At 42.5% G+C, this 26,838-nt stretch overlaps 1 protein-coding gene across 1 annotated transcript in view; it reads left to right on the plus strand.

Annotated features, from left to right (window-relative positions):
• The first annotated feature begins 9,006 nt into the window (after window positions 1-9,006).
• The window catches only part of pcsk2 (proprotein convertase subtilisin/kexin type 2), a 77,071-nt gene continuing 59,239 nt past the window's right edge, over window positions 9,007-26,838 (plus strand). Inside the window, exon 1 of the mRNA XM_048536895.2 lies at window positions 9,007-9,664. Within this exon, the coding sequence (XP_048392852.1) occupies window positions 9,491-9,664 (174 nt within the window). The 5' untranslated portion in view covers window positions 9,007-9,490. The remainder of the gene's footprint in view (window positions 9,665-26,838) is intronic.

Here is a 26,838-nt window from a genome sequence, read left to right on the forward strand (position 1 = left end):
TGGAAAATGACTGTTATTTACATTAATGTGATCTGTTAATGTGTTCTTTTGTAGAATTGATTCACAGCGCTTCCCACAGATGATAATGATAGTATGTTTACACCTATTTATACCTAAATGAAACATTACATCTTAGGGAACAGTTTATTTCTCTGAGAACAAAAAAGCTTCTAGGATCTACTTAGAATTTGAGCCATGTGATGCCTTACGTTTAGGAATCGTGACACAAAATATTTCCACAAATGTTATGTCTCCTTTGACTCTGCCAAAACATGTTTTTTTTTAAAAATTGAAGGAAAGAAACAAATTGGATTGAAATTGAGTACAGTTTCTATTTAATTAGTCTTCTGTTCCTTATTTTAATTTATTTTTCTTTACTTATTTTGAGCATGTAATGCTTGAGCCCAGTTTTACACAACAGTGCTCTGCTGATAGTGGTTAGACTTGCCCACAGGCTTTCTATGGTTTTCTACATTGAAACATACAGTCACTGGGAGTTAAAAACAGTATAGGTTCCTGTATATAGGATCTGTCTGCATGCAACAATGTAAGCAGAAGTGCATCTCGTTAACCAATCAGATTGATAATTTTTCACTAAAACATGCAGGAGTTTAAGTTAGAAGGTTTAATTCAAAATAAAATTCTGTGCAGGAAGCCAGATAGAGGTAAATATGATGAGATTGCAATGAAAAATTACAAAAGAAAGGACTATTTTTGTAAAATTTAGTCTCTTAAAATTTCCCACAATATTTAAAATGTGATGCAATGAAACTCCTGAATTGTCAAAGTTAATTGTCAATACCAGAGAAGCCGTTTGGCAATAATTAAGACTGATCATGATTTTATAATTCATTTGCTAATAAAAGCACCAGGCTAAATGTTTTCTGGCATGTTCAGGGGATAGTCATGGGTGAATTCCTTTAAATAAATTCCTCTTTACGTGTTTAAATGCCCAATGTCTCAGTAATTTAATGTTATGGGAAAGCTGGTGGAAGAGCTGTCGACAACTCAGACAGCAACCTTCTGATATCTGTGTCTAGCTGTGCATGTTAGATCACAGGGTTTAGTAATATTGAGTACTCATAGCCTTGTCAGATCCCAAAATGCAAACCACAATGTGAAGCAAAGCAAACAATGTTTTACAATGTAGTTGTTTGGTCCAATAATACGGAGCACAAAATTATACATTGTTCTGTATGGACACTTAATGGATCAATTTGAACCTATTACTAAAGGTAGTGTAGCCATTCAAATAACTTCAAGGCAATCAGACAGAGCCAACAGGGTTTTGAGAAAGCAAAATCAAATTTAACCATTTGTCATGGCTTAACTGGGAAGATGTTTATGCTTGACTGTTACACGTGCCATCACAAAATGCATAAACCCTAATTTAATCACCAAGATGCCCAATTTGCCAGACTAATGGCTACTCAAGATGAAAGCAATTTGTGCCAGATTTTATCACTAACGGAAAACAAAAATGGCAAAGATAAAGAAAGGCTATCTTTTGTACACTGTGCAGCTTAAACTATACACCTTCAAATACACACATACTCATTTACAATTAAGGAAAACAGAAGACAAATAGTTTGACACAGATATTGTCCGTAGATAAAGCTTTATTGGCTTTTCTATTGTATGCCCCAAACAGTGGGAGAGAGATGGATGGATGTCGTAGAGAGTCATAGAGGTCTACAGCATGGAAACAGGCCCTTTGGCCCAACTTACTCATAACTGCCAGTTTTCACAATTAAACTTGTGAATTTGTAAACATGCATTTGCCTGCATGTGATCCATATCCGGCCAGACCTATCCCAACCACGTGCCTGTCTAAATGTTTCTTAAATGATGAAATTGTATTCGCTCCCACCATTAACTTCTGGCAGCTGGTACCAGGCAGTCACCACCCTCTGAGTGAAAAAATTGCCTCTTTGGACCCTTTTGTATCTCTACCCTTTCACCTTAAACGTATGCCTCCTACTCTTGGACCCACTGGTTTGATTTGATTTGATTTGGTTTATTGCCACATGTACCTAAGTACAGTGAAAAAGATTTGTTTGCAGGCTGTGCAGTAAGTAAGAATATACAGATCAGGGGGCTTGAACAGAGTGAGGCATACACAATATACTGCATAGGACGAATGCAAGGCAAGATCAACATTGAGAAGTTCAGCATTAATTGAAGTTAGAGAGCCCATTCATCCATCTAATAATAGCAGGGAAGAAATGGTTCTCAAACTTTTGGTGCATGTGTTCAAGTTTCTGTTTCTCTTGACTGACCGAAGAGGATGTAGGAGAGCATTACAGGGGTGAAAAGGGTCTTTGATGATGTTGGCAGCCTTTCTATGGAAAGAGATGTGTAAATAGCGTCCACAGATGGGAGGTTGGCTTCCGTAATGGTCCTACAATCCTGGGCAGAGCAGTTGCCATACCAGGCCATTAGGCACCTGGGCATATGCTTTCAATAATGCATCTATAGAAGTTGGTGAGGGACCTTATGGACATGTCAAATTTTGTGAGCTGCCTGAAAAAGATGCATTGTTATGCCTTACTGACCGACACATTGACATGGGGGATGTCCAGGATGGGTTGTTGGCTATCGTCACAATGAGGAACTCGATGCTGTCGACCCTCTCAACCTCCTTGCTGTTGATACATATGGGGGCATGTTCTCCTCTTTTCTTCCTGAAGTCAATTATCAGTTTGTTTTGCCAGCATTGAGAGAGAAGTTGTTAGCATTGCACCATGACACCAGGCACTGTATCTCCTTTCTATATTCTGACTCAACGTTGTTAGACATCATGGTGGTCTTGTCTGCAAGCATGTAGATAGCATTCATTTGGAATTTGGCAGTCCTGAGTGTAGAGGGGGTATAGGAGGTGGCTGAGAATGCATCTTTGTGGGGATCTTGTGTTGAGTGTTATTATGGAGGAGGTACATTTGTTTATCTTCACTTCATGTGGTCTGTGGGTCAGAAAGCTAAGGATCCATTTGCAGAGGGTGAAACTGAGACCTAGATCTCAGAGCTTTGAGATCAGCCTGGAGGGGATAACGGTGTTGAAGGTGTAGCTGCGGTCTATCAGCAGGAGCCTGACTTAGGTGTCCTCGTTGTCCAGATGTCCCTACCATGAGGAAAGCTGTTCACTATCAAACTTACCTATGCTCCTAGTGATTTTATAGACCACTCTTTCAGATCACAAGCCCTGATGTTTCTGTTACCCTTTTATATGCAACTTTGTAACAAATTGCAGTTCAATCAATCATAGAGATATACAGCACAGAAACAAACCCTTCAGCCCAACTAGTCCGGACCAACCAGAAATCCTAAATTAACCTAGTCCCATTTGCTAGCATTTGGCCTATATCACTCTAAACCCTTCCTATTCATATACCCATCCAGATGTCTTTTAAATCTTGTAATTGTACCCAACTCCACCACTTCCTCAGGCAGCTTATTCCACACACACACCATCTTCTGTGTGAAAAAGTTGCCCCTTAGATCCCTTTTAAATCTTTCCCCTCTCATCTTAAACCTTTGCCTCTCTAGTTTTGGATTCCCTCACCCCAGGGGAAATGACCCTGTCTATTTAACCCATCTGTGCCCCTCACAATTTTATAAACCTCTATAAGTTCACCCCTCAGCCTCCAATGCTCCAGCGAAAATAGTCCCAGCCTATTCAGCCTCTCCCTATCGCTCAAACCCTCCAACCTTGGCAACATCCTTGTAAATCTCTTCTGAACCCTTTCAAATTTCACAACATCATTCCAATGTAGGGAGGCCAGAATTGCATACAGTATCCCAGAAGTGGCCAAACGAATGTCCACTGACCAACAAAGGCAAGCATACAAAATGCCTTCTTCACTATCCTATCTACCTGGGACTCCACTTTCAAGCAACTCTTCCAGGTCCTTGCCATTAAATGTATAAGTCCCGTCCTGATTTGCCTTTCCAAAATGCAGCATCTCACACATCTGTATTAAACTCCATCTACCACTCCTCGGCCCATCGGTCGATCTGATCAAGATTCTGTTGTACTCTGAGGTAACCTGCCTCACTGTCTACCACACCTCAAATTTTGGTGTCATCTGCAAACTGACTAACCATGCCTCCTATGTTCATATTCAAATCATTTATACAAATGATGAAAAGCAGTGGACCCAGCATGGATTCTTGTGGTACACTTGCTGGTCATGAGCCTCTAATTTGTTTTGAAACTCTACACTACCATCCTCTGTCTTCTACCTTCGAGCCAGTTCTGTATCCAAATCGCTAGTTCTCCCTGTATTCAATGTAATCTATCCTTGCTAACCAATCTGTCATGAGGAACCTTGTCAAGCACCTTTCTGAAGCCCGTATAGCTCACATACACCACTTTGCCCTCATCAATCCTCTTCATTACTTCTTCAAAAAACTCAACCAACTTGATGAGACAAGATTTACTACGCACAAAGCCATATTGTCTAATCCTAATCGGTCCTTACCTTTCCAAATACGTGTAAACCCTGTCCTTCAGGATTCGGTCCAACAACTGACCCACCACTGATGTCAGGCACACAGGTCTGTAGCTGCCTGGCTTTTCCTTACCACCTTTCTTAAATAGTGGCACCACATTAGCCAACCCCGGCAGCTCACTTGTGGCTATCAATAATACGAATATCTCAACAAGGGGCTCAGCAAACACTTCCCTAGCTTCCCACAGAGTACTAGGATACACCTGATCAGATTCGGGGGTTTATCCACGTTTATGCTTTTTAAGCCATCCAGCACCACCTCCTCTGTAATATGGACATTTTTCAGGTTGTTGCTATTTATTTCACCACATTCTCCTTCTTCCATATCTTTCTCCACTGAAACACTGATGCAAAATACACATTTAGTATCTTCCCCATCTCCTGTGGTTCCACACATAGGTGGCCTTGCTGATCTTTAAGTGGCTCTATTGTCTCCCTAGTTGCCCTTTTGTACTCAATGTATTTGTAGAATCCCTTTGAATTCTCTTTAACCTTATTTGCCAAACTATCTCATGTCCCCTTTCCACCTGGCTTCCCTCTTAATTAAATTCTTATTGCCGTTATACTCTTTTAGGGATCCACTCGATTCCTCCTGTCTATACCTGACATGTTCTTCCTTCTCAATTAACCAAAACCTCAATTTCTCTAGTCATCCAGCATTTCCTGCACCTACCGGCCTTGCCCTACATACTACCTCTGGACTCTTGTTATCTCATTTTTGAAGGCTTCCCATTTACCGGCCATATCTTTACGTGTGAACCTTCAACCCCCTCCCTCCCCCCCGCCACCAATCAAATTCTGAACGTTCTTGTCTAATGTCATCAAAATTGGCCTTCCCTCCAATTTAGATCCAGTCTATCTTTTTCCATCACTGTTTTGAATCTAACAGAATTATGGTCACTGGCCCCAAAGTGCTCCCTCACTGACGCCTCAATCACCTTTCTTGGCTTATTTCCCAAGAGGACGTCAAGTTTTGCACCTTCTCTGCTAGATACTTCCACATACTGCAGAAGAAAATTTTCTTGTAGGCTCTCAACAAATTCCTGTCCAATCAAGCCCTTAACATTATGGCAGTCCCAGGCTACATTTGGAAAGTTAAAAATCCCCTACGATATCCACCCTATTATTCTTATAGACAGCTGTGTCTCAATTTCCCACTGACTATCTAGAGGTCTACAGGACAATCCCAATAAAGTGATCATCCCTTTCTTATTTATCAGTTCCAGCCAAATAACGTCCCTGGACTTATTCCCACGAATATCCTCCCTGAGTACAATGACAGCTGTTGTCAGGCTGAATTTCCAGAATTCTAAGACTCTCGGTTCCACTTGGTCTTAAATGAGCTCTCTCACTGTGCTAAAAAGCAATATTGTCTGTCACAGTTAAAAATGAGGAGAACTTGATGTCTCCAAGTTGCAAAACTCTCTTCGTATTTCAGCTTTATAGCAGTACAACTTCAATTCCAGTTTAAAGCCTCAAAAAAGAAACTACATGATCTCTTACACATCTTATTGGAGTTCTTTCAGAGAGTGGCACATGCTATGGATAAAGGAAGCCAGCAGCACGGTGGCTTAGTGGTTAGCACTGCTGCCTCACAGCACTGGTGACCTGGGTTCGAATTCCACCCCAGGGCAACTGTCCGTGTGCAGTTTGCACATTCTCCCCATGTCTGTATAGGTTTCCTCCAGGTGCTCCGGTTTCCTCGCACAGTCCAAAGATGTGCAGGTTAGGTGGGATTGGCCATGCTAAATTTCCCATAGTATTCAGGGATTAGGTAGGTGTAGATTAGATGGGTTATAGCGGTGTGGGTCTGAGTGGGATGCTTTAAGGTTCAGTGTGGACTAGTTGGGCTGGGGGCCTGTTTCCATGCTCCTGGATTGTATGATGTGTTGCACTTAGATTTCTAAAGGCATCAAAGGATATTGTGCAAGATAAGAGCTCATTCTGAAGGGAGTAATAAATTGGCATGGATGGAAGATTAGCTAGTAGGCAGGAAAGAGAGATTTGGCACAACAGGGTCATTTTCCGGTTGGCAAGCTGTAACAAGTGGCTTGCCACAGGGATCAGTGCTGAGTACTCTTTTTACATTAATATAGATGACTTGGATAAAGATACCAAAGGTTTTGTTGCTAAATGGACTGATTACACAAAGATAGATAGGAAATTAAGTTTCAGAGTGGACTTTAGCAAGCTACAAAAGAAGATGAAGAGGTTAAGTGAGTGGGAATAGATCTGGAAAATGGAGCATAATGTGGGAAAATATGAATTTGCCTTATTTTTCAGCAGGAACAAGAAAAAAACAGAAGCATATTATCTAAATGGTGAGATTGTTAAGTGTTGAGATGCAGAAAGTTCTGAGTGTCATAGAATCAGTCATACAGCGTGGAAACAGACCCTTTGATCCAACTTGTCCATGTCAACCAGGTTTCCCAAATTTAACTAGTTCCATTTGCCTGCATTTGGCCCATATCCTTCTAAGCCTTTCCTATTCATATACCTGACCCAATGCCTTTTAAATGAATCTCAGAAAGTTAGTACGAATGAACAGCAAATAATTAGAAAAGCTGATTGAATGATATTGTTTATTGTTGGCGAGAGATTGAATATTAAAACTAGGGAGGTTGTATAGGGCATTGGTGAGATGACATCAGGTATGCTATGTACAGTATTAGTTTCTTTATTTGTGGTTTACTAGACCAATATCTAGAATGATAGGTTGTCTAAGAAGGGAAGATTGTACTGGCTAGGCTTGTAGCTACTGCAGTTTTGAAGAGTAATAGACCACTTGATTGAAACATTTAAGATTCTGAAGTATCTTGACAGGGTGGATGTGGAAAGAATGGTTCCTCTCGTGGGTGAATCTAGAACTAGGAGGTCATTGTTTAAAACCATGAGGCACCCACTTGAAAAAGAGATGACAATTTTTTTTCTCTCTGATGAAGGCTTGGAAGTGTTTGGAATACTCTCCTGAAAAGCTGATGGAAGCAGTAAGAATATTTTTAAGGCAAAATTAGGTAGATTCTTCATAAATATGGGAATAAAATAGGAACAAGAGCAGGCCATTTAGCCCCTTGAGCCTGTTCCACTACTCAATGAGAACATGGCTGAACTGTGAACTAACTCCATAACCCTTTATACCTTTGCTTCACAAGAATGTATCTATCCCAGATATAAAATTAATGACCAATCCAGCACCCACTGCCTTTTGTGGAAGACAGTTCCAAATCTGTACCACCCTTTGTATGCTAAAGTGATTCCTAACATCTCTGCTGAATGATCTGGCCCTAATGCTCCGATTGTGCACCCCCACCCCCACCCCCACCACTCTAGAATCCCCAACCAGTAGAAACAGTTTATCTTTATCCACCCTGTCTTTTCCTGTTAATATTTTGAAGACTTCAATTAGATCACCCTTAACCTTCTAAATTTTAGACAGAACAGGCAATGTTTGTCTAATCTCTCCTCATAACCCCTGAAGTCTCAGTATCATCCTCGTAAGCATATGTTGTACTCCCTCCAAGGACAATATATCCTTCCTACTGATACTGGGTAGACATGGACATGAAATAATCAAGTCAGCTCTGACCCAATCGAATGGCAGAGCGAATTCAAGGATCAAGTGTCCTCTGTCTGTCACCAGTCTGTAACTTTAAGGATGTAAATCTCTTCTTGCCCTTCTTTTCTCAACGGAAAACCATCCCAACTTCACCAGCCTATTGTGGTAACTGAAGATACCCTGGTGTAGGGACAATAGTCCTGCTGAGGCTAAATTCCTGTCTGACATGTCCATAAGGACCATTACCAACTTTTACAGAAGCGCTATAGAAGGCATTCTGTCTGGGTGCCTCACAGCTCAATATGGCAACTGCTCTGCCCAGGACTGTAAAAGACTACAGCAAGTGTGTGCATAGCCCAGACCATAATGGAAGTCAGCTTTCCATCTATGCGTGCCATCTATACCTCTTGTTGCTGTGGAAACACAGCCAACATCATCAAAGACCCCTTCCACTCTGGTTATACTTTCTTCCAACCTCTTCCATCAGGCAGAAGACACAGAAGCTTGAACAGAGACACCAGCAGGTTCGAGAACAGCTTCTTCCCCTCTGTTATCAGATTGGCGAATGGACCTCTGTAATTACAAATCTAATGTTGATCTGGCTTTTGTGCAGTGTAACCTTATATGCCTGGCTCTGCCCAAGCACCCGTGATCTGTATGACTTTGTTTGTTCTGATCTACCTGTATTGCTCACAAAACAAAACTTTTCACTGTACTTGGGCTCACGTGACAGCAATAAATCAAATCAAATTTATCTGGTCACTTTGCACTTCACTCCTTGTGCCAGTTAAGTTGCACACTCTCACCTATTTCTAAACAAAGAAGTTTGGATTAATCTGTTATTGGTCGGTATCTTTATGCCGCCTATTTGGGGGATATTTTCCTCTGCCGCAGAATCGAATTCCGCCGGAATGTGTGAGTCGAAACCCCATGAGATTACCGGGACAGTGAAATGACCACGATCTACCCTGAGGAGCCCATATCCACTTCTGTCTCACTGTGGTGCAAATCGTGTTTGTATTTTCTTTAGAAACCGTATTCCTGACATCGCTCCTGTCAGGTTCACCCCCTCCCTGCTGGAACGTAATTCTGAATGTTTCATGGCTTTGACGTGCCTGCCACATGATCCAGTGAGGGAGCTGGGATTTTCTCCATGAATTATAGGATCGGCGGCGGAACATGTAGCATCGTTCGTAACCCACAGAGAGAGAGAGAGAGAGAGAGGACCGCGAGGCGGTCCCCCTTTGAACTGCATAGCTCCGTCCTCCGCCTGCTCCTCGGCTTGAAGCACTCCAGCGAAGTGCGTGCGGTAGCAATCAGTCATCGTTCGTGTTTATCCCATTCCCTTACCTCCCCATTTCTCTCTCTCCCTCCTGTCTCTCTTGGCTAACAGTTACTGCTCCAGCGCAAGAGATATAGAGAGATGAAGCGAGGATTTATAAGGGACTTGCTCCTTCTGATGATCAATGCAGTTCTCTATGCAACAACAGCGGCTCCTCAGAAGCTGTACACCAACCACTTCTTGGTGCAGTTAGACGGCGGCGATGGGGTCGCCCAACGGGTTGCTGCAGACTCAGGCTTCATCGCTGTCAGGAAGGTAGGAATTGTGCTATTGAAGGAATTGTGTGTTTCTGTCAATACGACGTACATGCAAAAAAAAACATGGTGAATGTGATCAAATAGAGCCGTTCTAAACTGTACTTTTGCACATTCTCCATTTGTTTTATATTTGGAGATATCCCGCATTCCGCCTCGCCCAGTGATTATCATATAAAATTGGGATAAATCGTTGGTTTATGGTTTTTCCTCTCTCTCTTAATCGCAGGCAAAAAACAAAGGATGACAGAGGATCCCCTGAAATGCACTTTGGTAGAGAAGCAAACAAAAATGTTGCCAGAGTGCTGTAATTTCTGCCGTCAGTTCCTGGCTGGGCTTTTTTTTGTCCCGCACAGAGCTCGTCATTGACAGGAGAAAGTTTCACATGACCTTCCTCTGCAAGGCTTGAGGTTGCTGAGTGTTTTCATTGAAATGTCCTGTCTACCATCTCCCGGCTTCACTCAGTTTAGGAAATAACCCCAACGACTTCATTACGGTCGTGGGAGTTGGGATTTTCCCTGATCCTTACTGATGTTAAATCAAACCCCCACCCCCCACATCCCCAGCTTCTTTGGGCTGACATTCATTCCCTATTCATTTATCAGCTATTAGCTAGTGGATCCTCAACGCCAAGCTTCCAGTGTGGAGAGCTAACTGTGCTTTTGAGTTTATAGTGCTGGTCATTTTGGTTTTGCAAAAGACAGCTCTAAAGTGCATCAGTGTATAGGGCACAGAATAGTATCAGGTATGGTTAAGGAACTGTGAGAAGCTCCACTCCTGTGGTGCGTTTGGAAATATTCTTATCTGGGTCATGCCTGGGAAAGAGGTGGGTCTGTGCGTGTGTGTGTGGAATTTAAGCTGTTGTTACAGTAACCCCAGTTCCAATAGTTCCGCTGCTGGTTTTCATGTTCCAAACTAACAAACAAGGCACCCTGTACAGAGAGCTGCGGCAGAAATAAAACACCCACACTGCATCATTCAGCTCCACCAGTCAGAATGTTCAGATATCAGATAATGACCTGATCAATAATTTAAACTGATCGGGTATTACATGGAGTGCTGAAAGCTCCCATGATGTGTGTGTGTGTGTGTGTGTGTGTGTGTGTATGTGTGTGGGTGTGTGTGTATGTGTGTGTGTGTTTGTGTGTCTCTGTGAGTGAGTGTGTGTGTGCGTGTATGTGTTTGTGTATGTGTGTTTCTGTCCTGGTGTGTGTGTCTGTATGTGTCACTGTGTGTACCTGTGTGTGTGACTGTGCTTGTGTGTATCTGTGTGTGTGTGCATGTATGTGTCAGTGTGTATCTCCATGTGTGTCTGTGTGTATCTCTATGTGTGTATCTTTGTGCGTGTATCAGTATGTATGTGTGCGTATCTGTGTGTGTGTCGTTGTATATGTGTCTGTGTGTGTATCGTTGTGTGTGTGTGTTCTGTGTGTGTGTGTGTGTTGCACGAGCTGTAAAATCCAACAGATTTCTCGATTTATCGATTTCTCGAAAGGATGAGTCGCATCGGGGATGGCTTCAGTTGGGACGGGGTTTTCGAGGGGTGCCGGACAGAAATCAGGACAAGATGAGATGGACCCAGCTCGACGTAGAGTGTCAGGGGTCAGCTCCCACTCGCGCTGAGGTTGATGAACTAATGTGTAGCTTACTGACTGCGTAACTATCGCGGTAGGCGTTCTGAGCTGTCCGTGGTGCTGAAACAGCGACTACATTGTAGTGGGACACCTGAACATCTTCCCGCACTCAACTGAAAACGTGAATCCGTCAAATGTCAAAGGCCGCATCAGGTCCAAAAACTTGCGCGGATTAAATTTAAATAGCGCCGAATATTTGTCCGTCGTTGTGTGTAGCAGCTCTTAAGTTGAGCATCTGTGACTTTTCCCATGACCTTGCACATTGCAGTTATTTAAATAATCATCCAGGAACCTCTTGAACTGAACCTGCCTCCATTACACATCCAGACAGCTCATTCCGACCCCAGCCACGCTGTTGTGTGAAAACGTTCATATTCTCACATCACAGTTGCTTTTTTTACAAATCTCTTTAAGTCTGTGCCTTCACCTTCTTAATCCTCAATACGAGGGAACAGATTCTCCCTACCCACTCTATTTGCTCCCTCATGAAATTGAAAACTTCCATCAGATCTTGCCTTTGCCACTTTCTCTCCAGGGAGATCAGATCAACCTCTCCAATCTATCCTGATAATATGTGCTTTTTTTTATTCCTGGAGCCATTCTCGCAAATCTCTTCAGCACTCTCTCCAATGTGCTCACATCCCTCCTTACAGTGTAGCGCCCTGACTATGGGCAGTACTCTAATTGAGATTAGATGAATGACTTATTCAAGTTTGGCATCACTGACTTGTTGTTTTAGGCTATGACTTTATTAATAAAGCTATAAGCTTTATCAAATGCTTCTTTCACTTCTCTTGCCATATTCAATGACCTACTTTATTCATTCATGGGATGAGGGGTGTCGCTGGCTAAGCAGTATTTATTGACCATCCCTAATTGCCTAGAGGGAAGTTAAGAATCAACCACATTGCTGTGGGTCTGGAGCCACATATAGACCAGACCAGGTAAGGATGGCAGTTTCCTTCCCTAAAGAGCGGTAGTGAACCAGATGGTTTTGTCTGGCAATCAACAATGGATTTATGGTCATCATTAGACTCTTAATTCCAGACATTTTTATTGAATTCAATTTCCACCATTTGCCATGGCAGGATTCGACCCCAGATCCCCAGAACATTATCTGGGTTTCTGGATTTACAGTCCAGCGATAATACCAATAGGCCAGCACCTCCCCCATCGTCTGTGCACAAATGTACCCAATCCCTTTGCTCCTGGATCTTTTTATTTTATAACATCCATCTATGTTCTTCCTACCAAAATGCATCACCTTATCACCTCACCCGTCACTACACCCCATCACTTCACTTCACCCATCACTTCACCCATCAGTTCACCCCATCGCTTCACCCCATCGTTTCACCCCATCGCTTCACCTATCACTTCACCCCCATCACTTCACCCACCACTTCACCCCATCACTTCACCCCCCACTTCACCCCATCACTTCACCCACCACTTCACCCACCACTTCACCCCATCGCTTCACCTATCACTTCACCCCATCACTTCACCCCATCACTTCACCCCCCACTTCAGCCCATCACTTCACCCCCCACTTCACCCCATCACTTCACCCCATCACTTCACCCATCAAAACTGCTACTTCTTCAAACAAAAATCCAGAAAGTTAGTTACACGTGATTTCCCTTTTTGAAATTGTGCTGATTCTTCCTAATAAACCTATCTATTTTCGTATGACTACTAATTTGATTCAGGGTGCTGATTATTTCTGTTGACTGGATTACTGTCCTGCAATGCAGTGTGCCATGAGCAGCATGGCATGGGTTCAATTCCCACAGCAGCTGAAGTCACATGACACCTGGTTATAGTCTAACAGATTTATTTGAAATCACAAGCTTTCACAGCGCTGCCCCTTCAAGTGAAGTCTTCAGTAACTTCTGACCTTGTTTTCCCCAGTCCAACACTTGTACCTCTACATCATGGCACACCAGCTGAGGTTGCCATGAAGGATTCTCCTTCTCAACATTTCCCCTCGCCTGAGGCATGGTGACCCTCAGGTTAAGCCACCACTCATCGTCGTCTCTCTCTCTCTCTCTCTCTCTCTCTCTCCCTCTCTCTCTCTCTCTCTCCTTCTCTGATGAGAGAGCAGCCCTATGGTCTAGTAGGATGATGGCAACTTTACCTTTCTTTTAATTCTATCCCCAATAATTATTTCTAGAAGCTTCCCACCTGTGAAATAAAATGTCTGGTCTATAATTAGAGGCCTTATTCTTACAATTCATGGTGTGTTTTTTTTTTCAGTTCTTTGGTCGACTAGCATCTCAGGAATAAAATATTTTGCCCAGACATGGTGTAGATTGGCCAGCATCTTAAGCCTTGATTTGAGTTCAAGTTACATGTGTGTGAGTGGTAAGGAGTCACCTTTAACATCAGGGAAATCACAATTTTCAGGAATTTTCTTATGAATACCACTTATGCCTTACTCAAATTTCAACAACATTACAACTTTACAATTGACTTACTCAACAGAACAATGCTATTGTGTCTTCATTCACTCAAAGATGTTGCAACTTTCTGAAAGTATCCCAATTTGTTGTACAATATTTCTTCATGAAGGTTGATAAGGACCGTTAACTGGCGACAGAGTCAAAAGTCAAATGACACCAGGTTATGTTCCAACAGGTTTATTTGAAATCACAAGCTTTCAGAGAACTGCTCCTTTGCCAGGTGAAGTTGCACTGAAAGCTTATGATTTCAAATAAACCTGTTGGACTATAAAGTGGTGTCATCTGACTTCTGACTTTACCAAACCAAAGCTGCCTCCACATCCGAACTGGCAACAGAGTGATGTTTCCTGGTTTTACTGATTTCACTCCATTCTCGCTTTGGTGGCTTGGGCCCTGACCTTCCCTGTTTACTTTTGGGTGGAACATCATGAAGTGTTTTTTTCCAGATGACTGGTTTCTTTAGTTTCTGGTAAAATGTTTATGTTATTAAACCGCTAGACTCTGCTACCTTTTAGCTGTTTCTGGTTACTTCTCTTCTTTTATACTTAAAGCTGTGTTTTATTAAATCAGCTTACAAATATAAATGGAGGGGAAGAACACCTGGGAGCTCAGGGCACAGGCACACACTTTCTGTCCATGGTGGCTGTTGATGTGTGAGTTTGTTTAATCATTCACTTGGAATGCAATAGGTATCTTTATCCAGGCAGTGGTGAATGGCCTCCACTTTGGAAATTTGAATGACTGTTTCCCAGTCCTCATTTTCAAAGGTAGGCCATGGGCTGACTTTGTGTTGGACAAAGCGCTGCATCTGTGATTGCCTGCTGCAGGATGGATGACCAGGTGACTCTACTCCTCTTACTGCCTGTCCATCAAAAAGACTGGAAGAATTTACAGGCTGATGCTCCATCTGTTTAGCCACATTTGCATATGCACCTTCCTTTGCCAATATGACCTGGTGAGGGTCATGAACCTGGAACTGCTGACTCAGAGACAGGGATACTACCAAAGGATGGGAATGGAGGTGAATGGCATGGATACATTTAAGGGTAACAAGGGATAGAGAGTTGCGTTTTTGTTTTATTTACTCATGGGATATGAAAGTTATTGGCTGGGCCAGAATTTATTATCTATCTCTAACTGCCTTGGCAGAAGAGATGGTGAGCTTTCTTCTTGAACTGTCGTAGTCCATGTGCTGTAGATGCAGCCACAGTGCTGCCTGGAAGAGAATTCCAGGATTTTGACCCAGTGACACTGAAGGAACGGTTCTGTCATTCCAACTCAGGATGGTGAGTGCTTGGAAGGGAACTTGCAGGCAGTGGTGTTCCCATGTATCCACTACGCTTCTAGGGGGTAGAGGCTATGGGTTTTCGAGCGCTGTCAAAGGAGGCTTGATGAGGTGGATGCGGCCATTGCTACTAAAGCCAGCCTTTATTGCTCCTGGCTAGAGGATGTGTTAAACCATTTCTGAATCAACCACGTTGGCATGGAATCATATACAGGCCAAACAAAAGCCCTGGCTGAGGTGCAACAGAAAACAAAATTGTTTTTTAATTGACAATTTGGAGGCTTGGGGGAGGCAATAGCCCAGAGGTATTATCGGTGGACTGTTAATCCAAACACCCAGGGAATGTTCTAGGGACCTGGTTTCAAATCCTGCAATAGCAGATGGTGGGATTTGAATTCAAATAAAATCTGGAATTAGGAGTCTAATGATGTCCACAAAACCATTGTCGGGACAAACCCATTTCATTCATTAACGTCCTTTAGGGAAGGAAGCTGCAATCCTTCCCTGCTCTGGCCTACACGTGACTGCAGACCCATAGCAATGCATTCTACACTTTAACTGCCCTCTGGGCAATTAGCGCTGGGCAATAAATGCTGTGAATGAATAAAAAGAGGTTTCATGATCACCAATACTGGTATCAGTGTTTTTTTAAAAATCTATGTTCATTTACTTGAATTTAAATTTACCAGCTGCTGTTCACATTTAAAAATGATGGGCATGACCTGGATGTGAAAGTGTCACCCCTTTTCCAAACAAACCCAGTTTTAACTGCCACAAGAAAGGGTGAAGCGTGTGATTCACTCAGGAGAGAAACCTCACCTCAACAGGACTATTAGGTCTCAAACAGACCCCATTTTGGCTACTGCTTTAATCCACAGAGTGTTAGCCAAAGGTTGATGGGGTATTATACTCTTGAAGATTAATAAGCTACTTACAATGGTTGTGATGGCTGAAACAAAAGCCTACACTTTTTAAAGTGTTTCTAAAAAGGCTATAACTGTCAATGAGACTTTTAAAAATCCTTTTGCTGGACGGACAGAAAAAATAGTATCTATTCATAGTTTGTTGACATTTCCTAAAGGCCTCTTGTTATGTCATTATGAATGCTTGGCTGAATTCCAAAAGGTATATATCTTAGCAGGCAATTCTAAAATCACACTTAGATTGACAGCTTGAAGAGGCTGTTAAAATATGAATTATTTTTGTTGTGGATGAGTGAATTTAAGTTTGTTTATTTTCTAAAGGATTAATCACTCAGTGAGCTTTAAATAGGTGATATGATGGGGCACTTCATTCAGTATCAAGTTGTACGAGTAACAGCTCCATGTGGCTCTCAAGGTCTGTGATGGTGGATACTTGGGTGAGTGGCTAGGACATGGAGTGTGTGAAGATTCATGGAGGGGGAGTTGGTGTGGGCAGGAGTTTGCAATGATTTGTATGGAGCACTGTTGGGGGTGAGTGGGAGCTTAGGGATAAAGGATTATGGCTTAATAACTGTTAAAACAACTGAAGTAGAGACAGAGATAAGGAGGAATTTCTTCTTTCGGAGGGTTGTGAACCTGTGGAATTTGTTACTACAGGAAGCTTTTGAAACTGAGTCATTAACTACTTGGTCAAGTTGAATGAGAGGGCAAATACATGGAGATGAAGTGTGCTGTGGATAAACATGAGGTCATTGTCTTTGCCAGCAAAAACAGGAAGGCAGATTTTTCTTTGAATAGTCATAAATCAGGAAAGGAGGAATGTGCGACAGTACTTAATGTCCTTGTATCCTGTCACTGAAAGTAATCATGCAGGAGTCAGTAAAGAAGGCAAATGGTGTGTTGGTCTTCATAGCAAGACGATTCAAGTATAGGAGTTTGTATGTTTTGCTGCAACTGTATAGCGTATTGGTGAGATCACAGCTGGAGTGTTATGTACAGTTTTGGCTTCCTTATCTGAAGAAGGATATTCTGTCATTGCAAGGACAGCAACAACCCTTTACTAGACTGATTCCTGGGAATGGGAGTACTGACATTTGAATGGAGACTGGAATGGTTAGAACTAATTTCACTGGAGCTTGAAATAATGAGGGGACTCACGTAGAAACCTATAAAATTCCAACAGGATTGGACAGGATAAATGCAGGAAGGATGTTCCCGGTGACTGGGGAGTCCAGAAACAGAGTTCACAATCTAAGGAAATGGGGTGGGCCATTTAGGAATGAGTCAGTGATCAGAGACCCATCTGTGGCATTAGTTGGGAGCAACTGGGTGTCAGTTGATGCTGACCAGGAGTGACTGAGCAGACACAGGCAGCATTGGGTGAAAGAGACAGAGGGGCATGCTCATTGCTGGTTGGCAATAACCATAGGGGCTACTGGTTGGAGTTACCAAGGTTGTGGTCTGCAGTGTTGTCTGGACATCAAGACAGTAGTTGTGGGAGAGTAGTGACCAAGGGTGTCCAGGGCCTTTGAATACTGGCCAGGAGTGACCGGGAAAAATTGAAGCTAGGGAACTCAGGGAAACAAATATTGATGTCTTGAAAACAGTTAAAGAGTGGCAGGGTGGCTCAGTGTTTAGCACTGCTGCCTCACAACATCGGGGCCTGGGTTCGATTCTAGCTTCAGGCGACTGTCTATGTGGAGTTTGCAAGTTCTCCCTGTGCCTGCATGCATTTCTCTTAGGTACTCTGGTTTCCTCCCACAGTCTAAAGATGTACAAGTTAGGTGGGTTGGCCATGTTAAATTATCCATAGTGTTCAAGGATGTGTAGGTTAGGTGTGTTAGCCATGGGAAGTGTAGAGGAGTGGGATGCTCTTTGGAGGGTTGATGTGGACTTGTTGGGCCAAATGGCCTATTTCCACACAGTGGGGATTCTATTTCTATTCTTAAGTGAAAAATTGTCCAACCGGAGAGTGTTGTGCCTGTGTGATAGAAATTAGTTTGGTCAAAATGTTGAATGTTTCCAAGAAGGAGCTGGATATAGTTCTCAGGGCCAAAAGGATCAAAAGTTATGGGCTGAAAGCAGAACAGGATACTGGGGTTGGATGATCAGCGTGACCATATTGAATGGTGGACCAGGCTTGAAGGGCTGAATGGCCCACTCCTGTCTATATATTCAATGTTTCCATGTGCCAGCGCCGAAGAAATCATGTAGTTTCTAGGGAAAGTTGCTGAGCATCTACCCCCTTTCCCCACTGAACATAGACATGGTGAGACCACATAAACTCCAGCACAAGGTGTGGTATCTGTATGTGCCGTTCTATGTTTGTCAGTATATGAGCATAGGTTCCTGTGATAATGAGAGCATAGGTTGTTTTTCCCTAACATGCTCTACAGTCACAGCGTGCTGAGTCTAACCTCATAGCATCCATGTGATTCACTTCTCCATAGTCAATTTCAGTTTTTTTGTGCTGATCACATAATAAGATTGCATATAGTTTTCAGAGAAGAATGAAAATCACTTACTCATAGCTAGAAAAATGCAACATTGCTAAAAATAAACAAATTAAAAAGTAAAACATCCAAAAGTCCTCCAAGCTAGCACAAATGAACAACCAAAAGCAAATAGCACCATAATTTTTTTTGAATATTGCTAAAAAAAAGACACATTTTGTTGAAGCTTTTCAACATTCGCACATCGGAACAATTTGCAAGAATACTAATTCAAGTGGAAAATAACATTGATACAGTCCATTTTCTTTTTGTTTTATATTTTCTCTGCACTATTAAATAAATGCTAAAATTGTTTTCATCTGCCTTCCTTATATTTTCTGAATTTCATACTTAAAGGTTTTTTAATCATTAAATTTTCATTTTGTTTAAAAATTAAGTACATCAGTTTTATTTTTATACCACAGGCATGATGTTGTAAACTGTTAAGAACTCAAATCATTACTAGTCACAGTATTACTCCATCACTAGCAATATTTTGTGAGCTTTAATCCTCAGTAAGCTGCATAATATATAAACAGCTGCTAGGGCCTGGCAAACAATTTGTGATGGTTTCAGAACAAAAAATGAACAATGACCTGAATTTTGCAATCAGCCATGAACTGTGGCAAAATTTCAAGAACAGAGAGAACTCTAAAAAGTAATACCCAGAAATTAAGATGTTAATATTTTAGCCATTTGATCTGAAGTGAAAGGCCACAGGGAACTCTCCTAGAGATCCAAGTGGAAAGCAGCCAAAAGTGGAGCTGGTCTGGGGCTAGTTGGATGATGGAAGTCACTGAGTGGTTCCAGGTGATCTTCACTGGATGTAGGAGATTGGTGCAAGATGGATGAATGTGACAAACCATGACCGCAGGTCACCTGGTGGGTGTTTCTACAAGCATCAGCAGAACATGAGTTGTAGCCTTGAATTAATCAAGTTCAGTACAAGATAGGCAGCCAGAATACATTGGCAGTGGCCTGAATGTCAATAATTTGACTTACATTTTCTATCTGAATTTTTTTTAGCATTTGCCGTAGCATCCAGATCTTTACTGGTTATGAATGTGGATAAAATGTAGCATCTTGTGAGGTTTTCCTTTGTTGCATGTTTGACTTTTCTTGGTGTTTACACATCTTCAACCTACACAAAACTGCACCTTGTGATCTCAAACCTTCTTCTAACTTCCGTATCCCCTCGGCCATCTTCATTATCATTTGTCCTAAATAGACTTATTGATTTATCCCAGTCAGGTGCCATCCACTTCAACGTTCACTCTAGCTTCTTCAAGTGAATTCCTGCTACCCAACATTGCTTTTGTCATTTTGAGGCTCCTCCTCAATCTGTATTCAAAATTTACAGATTTGGCTTAGTCTATGCTATTTTGAAAAGAATCTCTACGGTTTGGAAACAGCCCAACAAGCCCACACTGTCTCTCTGAAGAGCATCCCAGCTAGACTCACCTCTCCACCCCTGCATTTCCCATGGTGGATCTGCACAGTCTATTTTGTTTTATTTGTAATTTAGCACAGCCAATCCACCTAAACTGCAGATCTTCAGACTGTGGGAGGAAAATGAAGCAGCTGGAGAAAGCCCACACAGACATAGGGAGAACATGTAAACTCCACACAGAGAGTCACTTCAGGCTGGAATTGAATCTGGGTCCCTGGTGCGGTGAGGCAGCAGCACTAATCACTGAGCTGCCCCTAGCTTGAAGGGCACCTTCCGATTCTGCAAGTAACACTGCTTGGTCAGCATACTACTGTTTGTTATGAACTCAGTAAATTAAATATAATTTATAAATACTTTTCTAGAGTTCTAATCCTGGCAGTGGCAATATAATTTCTATTGTAAAAATTCAAAACTGGTCAAAGATTAACTGTTGGCTGACTCATGAATAAGCACAAATACCAATTGCTATGAGCAGAGGGTTTAATTACAGCCAATGAAGAAAATTTACGCAGATATATCATTATGCTTTTCCAATAGGGTAATTAGATTGTTGAAATTGATTCAGAATTATATCAAAGATATCAATAATTCTTTATCTCCTGGATTTTATAAATTTAAATCATGCAAAAAATGTATGAATACAGTTTAGTGTATAAATTATTGAAGAAATATTTAGATTAGCTTGATGAGGGTAACAGAAAACAGGCTTTGTCCATTGTGGGCTCAATAATCTGTTGGTGCCATTTATTAGTAAAAGATTTCAGTGCCATATAGGTATGTCTTTCTCTTGTTTCTCTCATTCTTATTTGCAAGCGGGTATATCAATTAGGAGCAGGGGTAGGCCATTCAGCCCCTCATGCCTGTTCTGTTATTCGGTGAGATTATTGTTGATCTGACTGTAATCTCAATTCTGCATTGATAGTCAAGAATCTGTCCATCATGTCTTCAAAATATTCAAAGGCCCAGCTCCACCACTTTCTGGGGCAAAGGGTGGCCAAAGCCTCATGAACCCCTAATAGAAAACAATTATAAAATCATTGACTCACACTGCATGGAAACAGACCCTTTGGCCCTACCAGTCCATGCTGAACATAATCCCACATCTCAGGATGGACATACTAGCCCTGGAGCGTGTCCAGCGGAGATTCACACGGATGATCCCTGGAATGGTAGGCTTTAACATATGACGAACAGCTAAGTATCCTGGGATTGTACTCATTAGAGTTTAGAAGGTTGAGGGGAGATCTAATAGAAACTTACAAGATAATGTATGGTTTAGAAGGGGTGGACGCTAGGAAGTTGTTTCCGTTAGGTGGGGAGACTAGGACCCGTGGGCACAGCCTTAAAATTAGAGGGGTAAATTTAAAACTGAAATAAGATGACATTTCTTCAGCCAGAGAGTGGTGGTCTTGTGGAATTCATTGCCACGGAGTGCAGTGGAAGCCGGGATGTTGGATGCCTTCAAGGCAGAGATCAACAAATTCTTGATCTCAAAAGGAATCAAGGGCTACGGGGAGAGTGCAGGGAAGTGGTGTTGAAACGCCCATCAGCCATGATTTAAATGGTGGAGTGGACTTGATGGGCCGAATGGCCTTACTTCCACTCCTATGTCTTATGGTCTCAAACACTTTTCATCTCCATCTTAAATGGTAACTCCCTGTTTTATAGGCTGCGTCACCACATTTTGGTGTCTCCCAACAGGGAAAATGTCCTTTTAGCACGGCTTTCCAAGAATTAAGCTATGGATGTCCATTGGATTGATCCCACACTCGCAGATAAAGTGCTGAAGTTGTGCTGTTCCATTGCTTTCTGCAGTATGAGTGACCAAGAGTGTCTCGTGTTCTTCCTGCCTGCTATCAGGCCTATTTGATGGGTTTACAGGCTGATAACCAACCCACTTGACCACAGTATGAATGAACTTCTCATGGCCAACAAGTCCTTGTGTCAGACTCAAACTCAGGCTCAGAGGCAAGGATGCTACCACTATGCCATTAGACCTTGCTACAATAGTGTGCCAGAGCCTAAATATTGTGCGAAGGGGATTGATTTGCTTTGTGATATAGCTCAAAAACATAATTATATTTGATCAGAATTCACTGACTGAAAAGAACATTTCCACAGTTGCACTGTGAGGTTTGTTTTATGATAATAAGCTGTGGTGAAAAATCTCTTTGCATTGTTCCACTGCAAATGATAATGCATCATATAAAACCTGCCAATGAAAAGCAATGATAAAAGCTGTCAGGAGTAGTTTACAACCAGCATCAATCCTATTATTTTAGATATGGATGATCAATGCATCTTGTTTCATTAAAGGAGTTGTCACTCCCTTCTCCAGACACAGGATTATAATTTAAAGAAAGCTAACAATCAGAGAATGCAGGAAACACACAGAAAGCCAGGCAATATTTATGTTGGAGGAAGACTTGTTCAAGCTCCAGGCAAGATCATTGGTTAAAATGCCAAAGTCTCCAACATGTTAACTTGCTTATGCCCCCCCACAATTGGTGACTTACCTGATAAGTATTTCTTGCAATCCCTGCATTTATTTCAGACTCCTAGCATCAGCCATGTTTTGATTTTTTTCTATTTGCTGGAACGGATGCCACAGAATGATGAAGAACTATAAAAGCGGTGATTATACATAACTGCAATGGTGTACATTATATTTGACAGCAAGATTTGCTTTCCTGGCTTGAAGCTAAGTCATATCATTGATGACAAATTAATTTCTGGATGTGTAAACTGGAGTGAGAACTGGAATCTTCTGGGCTGCTGTATCAATGTAAATGCTGCACGCATAATTTATAGCTTGCTGCTGCTTTTGTTCACAAAGCTTTACAATACCTGCAGAACAGGTAAGGGTATCAAGAATCAAGAATTGTGGATTTGTTTTCATTCATGGGATGTGGGGTTTGCTGACTGGGCCACTACTTCTTGCCCAGCTCTTGCTTTGATGCCCACAAAAAAGCGGTGGCGTGCTGCATTCTTGAACCACTGCAAACCATTTACTGTAGGTAGACCTACACTACACATCACCTGTGCAATTCCAATTTACGTTTATTCTACTGAATTGCTTTTGGATGCTTTCTGAAGCCACAACCAAACAAAAAGATAAGGCTTCCAGGAGATGGCAGAAAACATTACGGTTAGAGTATTTACGCACTCTTATTTAGCAACATATTCAGAGCAGTTCAGTGTTTTGGCATAGTCGACAAAGGATCAGAATTACGCCATTCAGTCCCTCATATCTATTCTGCCATTCAATCACATCATGGACGATTTCAATCTCAGTTCTACTTTTCAGTTTGCATTCTAATCTCTTGGAACCCTCAGCCAACATGAACTTATTGATCACAATTTCCAAAACTTGATTTCTCCCAGCATCCACAGCCTATTGGGTTCCAGATTTGCACTCCTATATAAAGTACTTTTGCTCCTAAGTGGCTGAACATAATTTGGAAGCCGAGCCTCCTATCAGAGGAAATGCTTTTACTGCCTTCAACCTGTCGAATTCTTTTCACACTTTAAAGAACTGTACTAGGAAGTTGTTGAACTCTTTAAACACAAGGCAATTCAGTTATCTTCAAGATTAACTCTTTGAGATCCAGTGCTGGTTTGAGCTGATTTTTCTTTCAAAGTCATTACATCTTTGCTGAGGTGCAATACTAAGGCTGAATGGTTTACTCCAGGTGAGTTGCTGAGCTGGAGTCTTTCATTTGGAATCCCAACTTGCTCAAATTTGCTTTGGCCTTATTATTTCATCTTTTGAACCTATGCACAAACTTTTAGGAATCTGGTCAAAAATCGCACGACACCAGGTTACAGTCCAACAGGTTGACTTGAAAACGTTGTGTTCTCTTTACACATCCATAATCTCACCATTAGGAAAATATTCCTATGTGTCACTGCGACTATGTATTTTGAACTCCATCTGACAAAATATTGTCCATTCGCTTAGAGGTTTGAAATTCCTGCCTCAACCTACTGAAGTTGGGGATTTACAACAATTCAACTAGGTTTTCATTCTAGATTTTCATTGAAATAAGTTTCTGCTAAGGAGCAATTTGAACCCATGCCTCACTGGCATTTAAGGCTGGGTATAGCATGGAATCATCGCCCACTGAGCTACCGCTGGCCCAGATTAATATTGGGAGATGTAAGTGACAAGTGCACAAACCTTCTCTGGAAATTACTGCCTGAAAAGCTCTGGTTGTGATGACCTCAATGTTGAGTCCAGAAAGCTGGGAATTGCCTAGCCCACAGGCAACTGCAGCTGTTTCTGGAGCTTGTGCTGAGCTTCATTAGGCGAGTGCGGTGAAAGCAGAGTGCGGTCTGGAATAAAAGAAGCTGTGTGATCAAAAGCAGACTGAATGGAGATGGAGACTGAAACTGAGAAAGGACAGCACTCAGAGGCTCCCCTTCCTAGTTATTGGCTGGCCTTGAGTGATGATCTGTAATTCCCATTAGGGATATCGTCTCTGGCTGTGGAAAAGTTCGATGAACTGTTGGCCCCCGGGTGACCTCTGGCAAGTGCCTTTAAAAAGTTCAAGATAAAGAGAAACAAATAAAAAGCAAAACATTGCAGAGTTTGGAGACCTGATATAGGCACAGAGGAGTGGAATCTCCTGGTGACAGTCCGTGCTCAGGACTCAGGGCTATTTCTGAATTGATGGGTCTCCAGTATGCACTGCCACACCCCCTGCACCCTCCCACCAAGCAGCCCTCCAACCTCCACCATTCAGCAAGTTTGTGGGGATGCCAGACAATGGGAGTTCTACAGTCTGGTCAGCTGGGAGACCATGTGGGATCTGGGGGTGGGTGTTGAGGGCTAAATGAACACCTTTTTGTACACTCCTGCCCTGTCATTAGTGAGAGGTTCAATGGTCCCAATGGCCTGCTCCTAGTTTTCAGCATCTTATGGTACCTCTGACACCAAAGGCCACTTGGCCTGCTGCTGGGAAGTGCCCTCTCTCCTGGGGAGTTATTGGTCTCCCCAATCAGCTGTGACGCTAGGAATCTCCAGCCCAGTTGAGCTATGGGATCAGCCATGGTCTTATTGAACAGTGCTGAGCAGCTGAATGGCCCTCTCTTCCTTTGATTTCCTCTGGTCCTGACTAACTCATTACGACCGTAAAAGTAAAGTCAACATAGTACTATCGGACCATAGGATTGATGTCTCGTTAGGGAGAGATGACTGGCGATGGTCTAGTCTAAGACTCACCCCGTTGCTCACTGGATGCCAGGAACTGCCAGCTGTTTACAGCTACTGGTGTTCACCCACTTCCAACAGGAATGGATGAGGTGCCCGGAGATGGGGGGGGTGCGGTGGCTTTAACCCTGACCTTGGTGCCAGCATAGCCTTCAAACCCAACCTTCCCAGACTGGCAAGCTTCTGCCCACATGGGCTGCAGTTGTTCGAGAAGGCAGCTCACCACCCCGCTTCTGGAGGCGCAACCAGGGACGGGCAATAAATGCTGGGCCCAGCCAGTGACACCCACATCCCACAAGTGAATTAAAAAGAATGTGCTCAAAAGATGCGGTTATTCAGGCCACAGACAGTGCAAACAGTATTGTATTTCAGGCTGGGGCACTGAACGATGTCATTTCGGACTGAGACGAGTTGTGAGTGGTACCGTGTGGAACTCACCACCACAGGAAGCTAACCAACTTTGCAGATAGTTCATCTTTTCCAGCTGGCTCGTTTAATGAGCTCTCATCTCTTTTTCTGTTTCTCCAGAAGATTTCTTATCTGAGAAATGAAGCTATCCATTTTCTGGCCAGCCTGTGCTGTCTCCAGCATTTTCTGACTTCGCTTCATCACTGTATACCTGGTTGCCTGCGGGAGCCTGCCACAATGTCGGATTTGTGATTTGTTTTGCATCATTTATTCAGGTGTAGGAGGTGGTGGTAATTTTCCTGCTCAACTCATTCCTCTGCAATTAGTGCATTCAGATCTGTTACGCGAACGGGGTGATCGAAATGCATGCCTGTGACTCACTGGGCATTATAAATATCCACATCTACATGTTCACATCAGTCATCACAAAGGAGTGAGAAATCTGAGGGAGGTGCTATAAAAATCAACTCAAACAGTCAAATAAATTTTTCTACAAAATTTACAAAATCTACAAGATTTGGAATGCCTTCCTTAAATTTGTTTGTGATTTCCCTTAGAATAAGAGTGAGACTCTGCCATTCCTATTGCCTTTTATATTCATTGCTGAAGGATTTATACAGCTTGGTAATTAACTACAGTTGCATTTTCTTTGACCAAGTGCTGAAGGGTAACTTGAATCCAGAGCTTCATGCACTACCCATGGTATCACTGGGATTTCTATGCATAAATAAAGAGGTTGGAAATTAAAGGAGGTTTTGGTAGAATTAATATGAAATTATGAAAGGATCGGACAGACTAGAATGAAACTGATGATTTATTGTGATTGAGATTTTCACCCAAAAGGGCACATCTCTCTTTATTCACTCAGCGGATATGGCCAGTATTCATCAGTAATGCCGAACTACCAATCCCCAATCACTGATCTTCCAAGATGATGGCAGAGTAGGACACTTCAACCAGAGCTCTTCTACTCCATCTATTTCTCTTTCCTTTTTCATTCTCTTTTCTCTTTTGTGTTCCTCTTTCTCTCTCCTCCTTTCTTCTCAGCAACATTCTGAGCTCTCAGTGCAGACTAGGCAAGGTGCCCTCTTGGTCTGGCCAGCTCCCAGTATGACAGCCCGGTGTGGGGGTCTCTGGGCACGGTGTGGGGGTCTCCCAACTTGGTGTAGTGATCTCTCGGCCCGGTGGGGTGATCTTTTAGCCCGGTGTGGGGTTCTCTCGCAGCCCAGTGTGGGGGTCTCTCTCGGCCTGGTGTGGTGATCTTTCGGCCTGGTGTGGGGGTCTCCTGGCCTGGTGTGGGGGTTTC

Source organism: Stegostoma tigrinum, chromosome 9 (genome assembly GCF_030684315.1).
Source record: "Stegostoma tigrinum isolate sSteTig4 chromosome 9, sSteTig4.hap1, whole genome shotgun sequence".
Taxonomy (NCBI): Eukaryota; Metazoa; Chordata; class Chondrichthyes; order Orectolobiformes; family Stegostomatidae; genus Stegostoma; species Stegostoma tigrinum.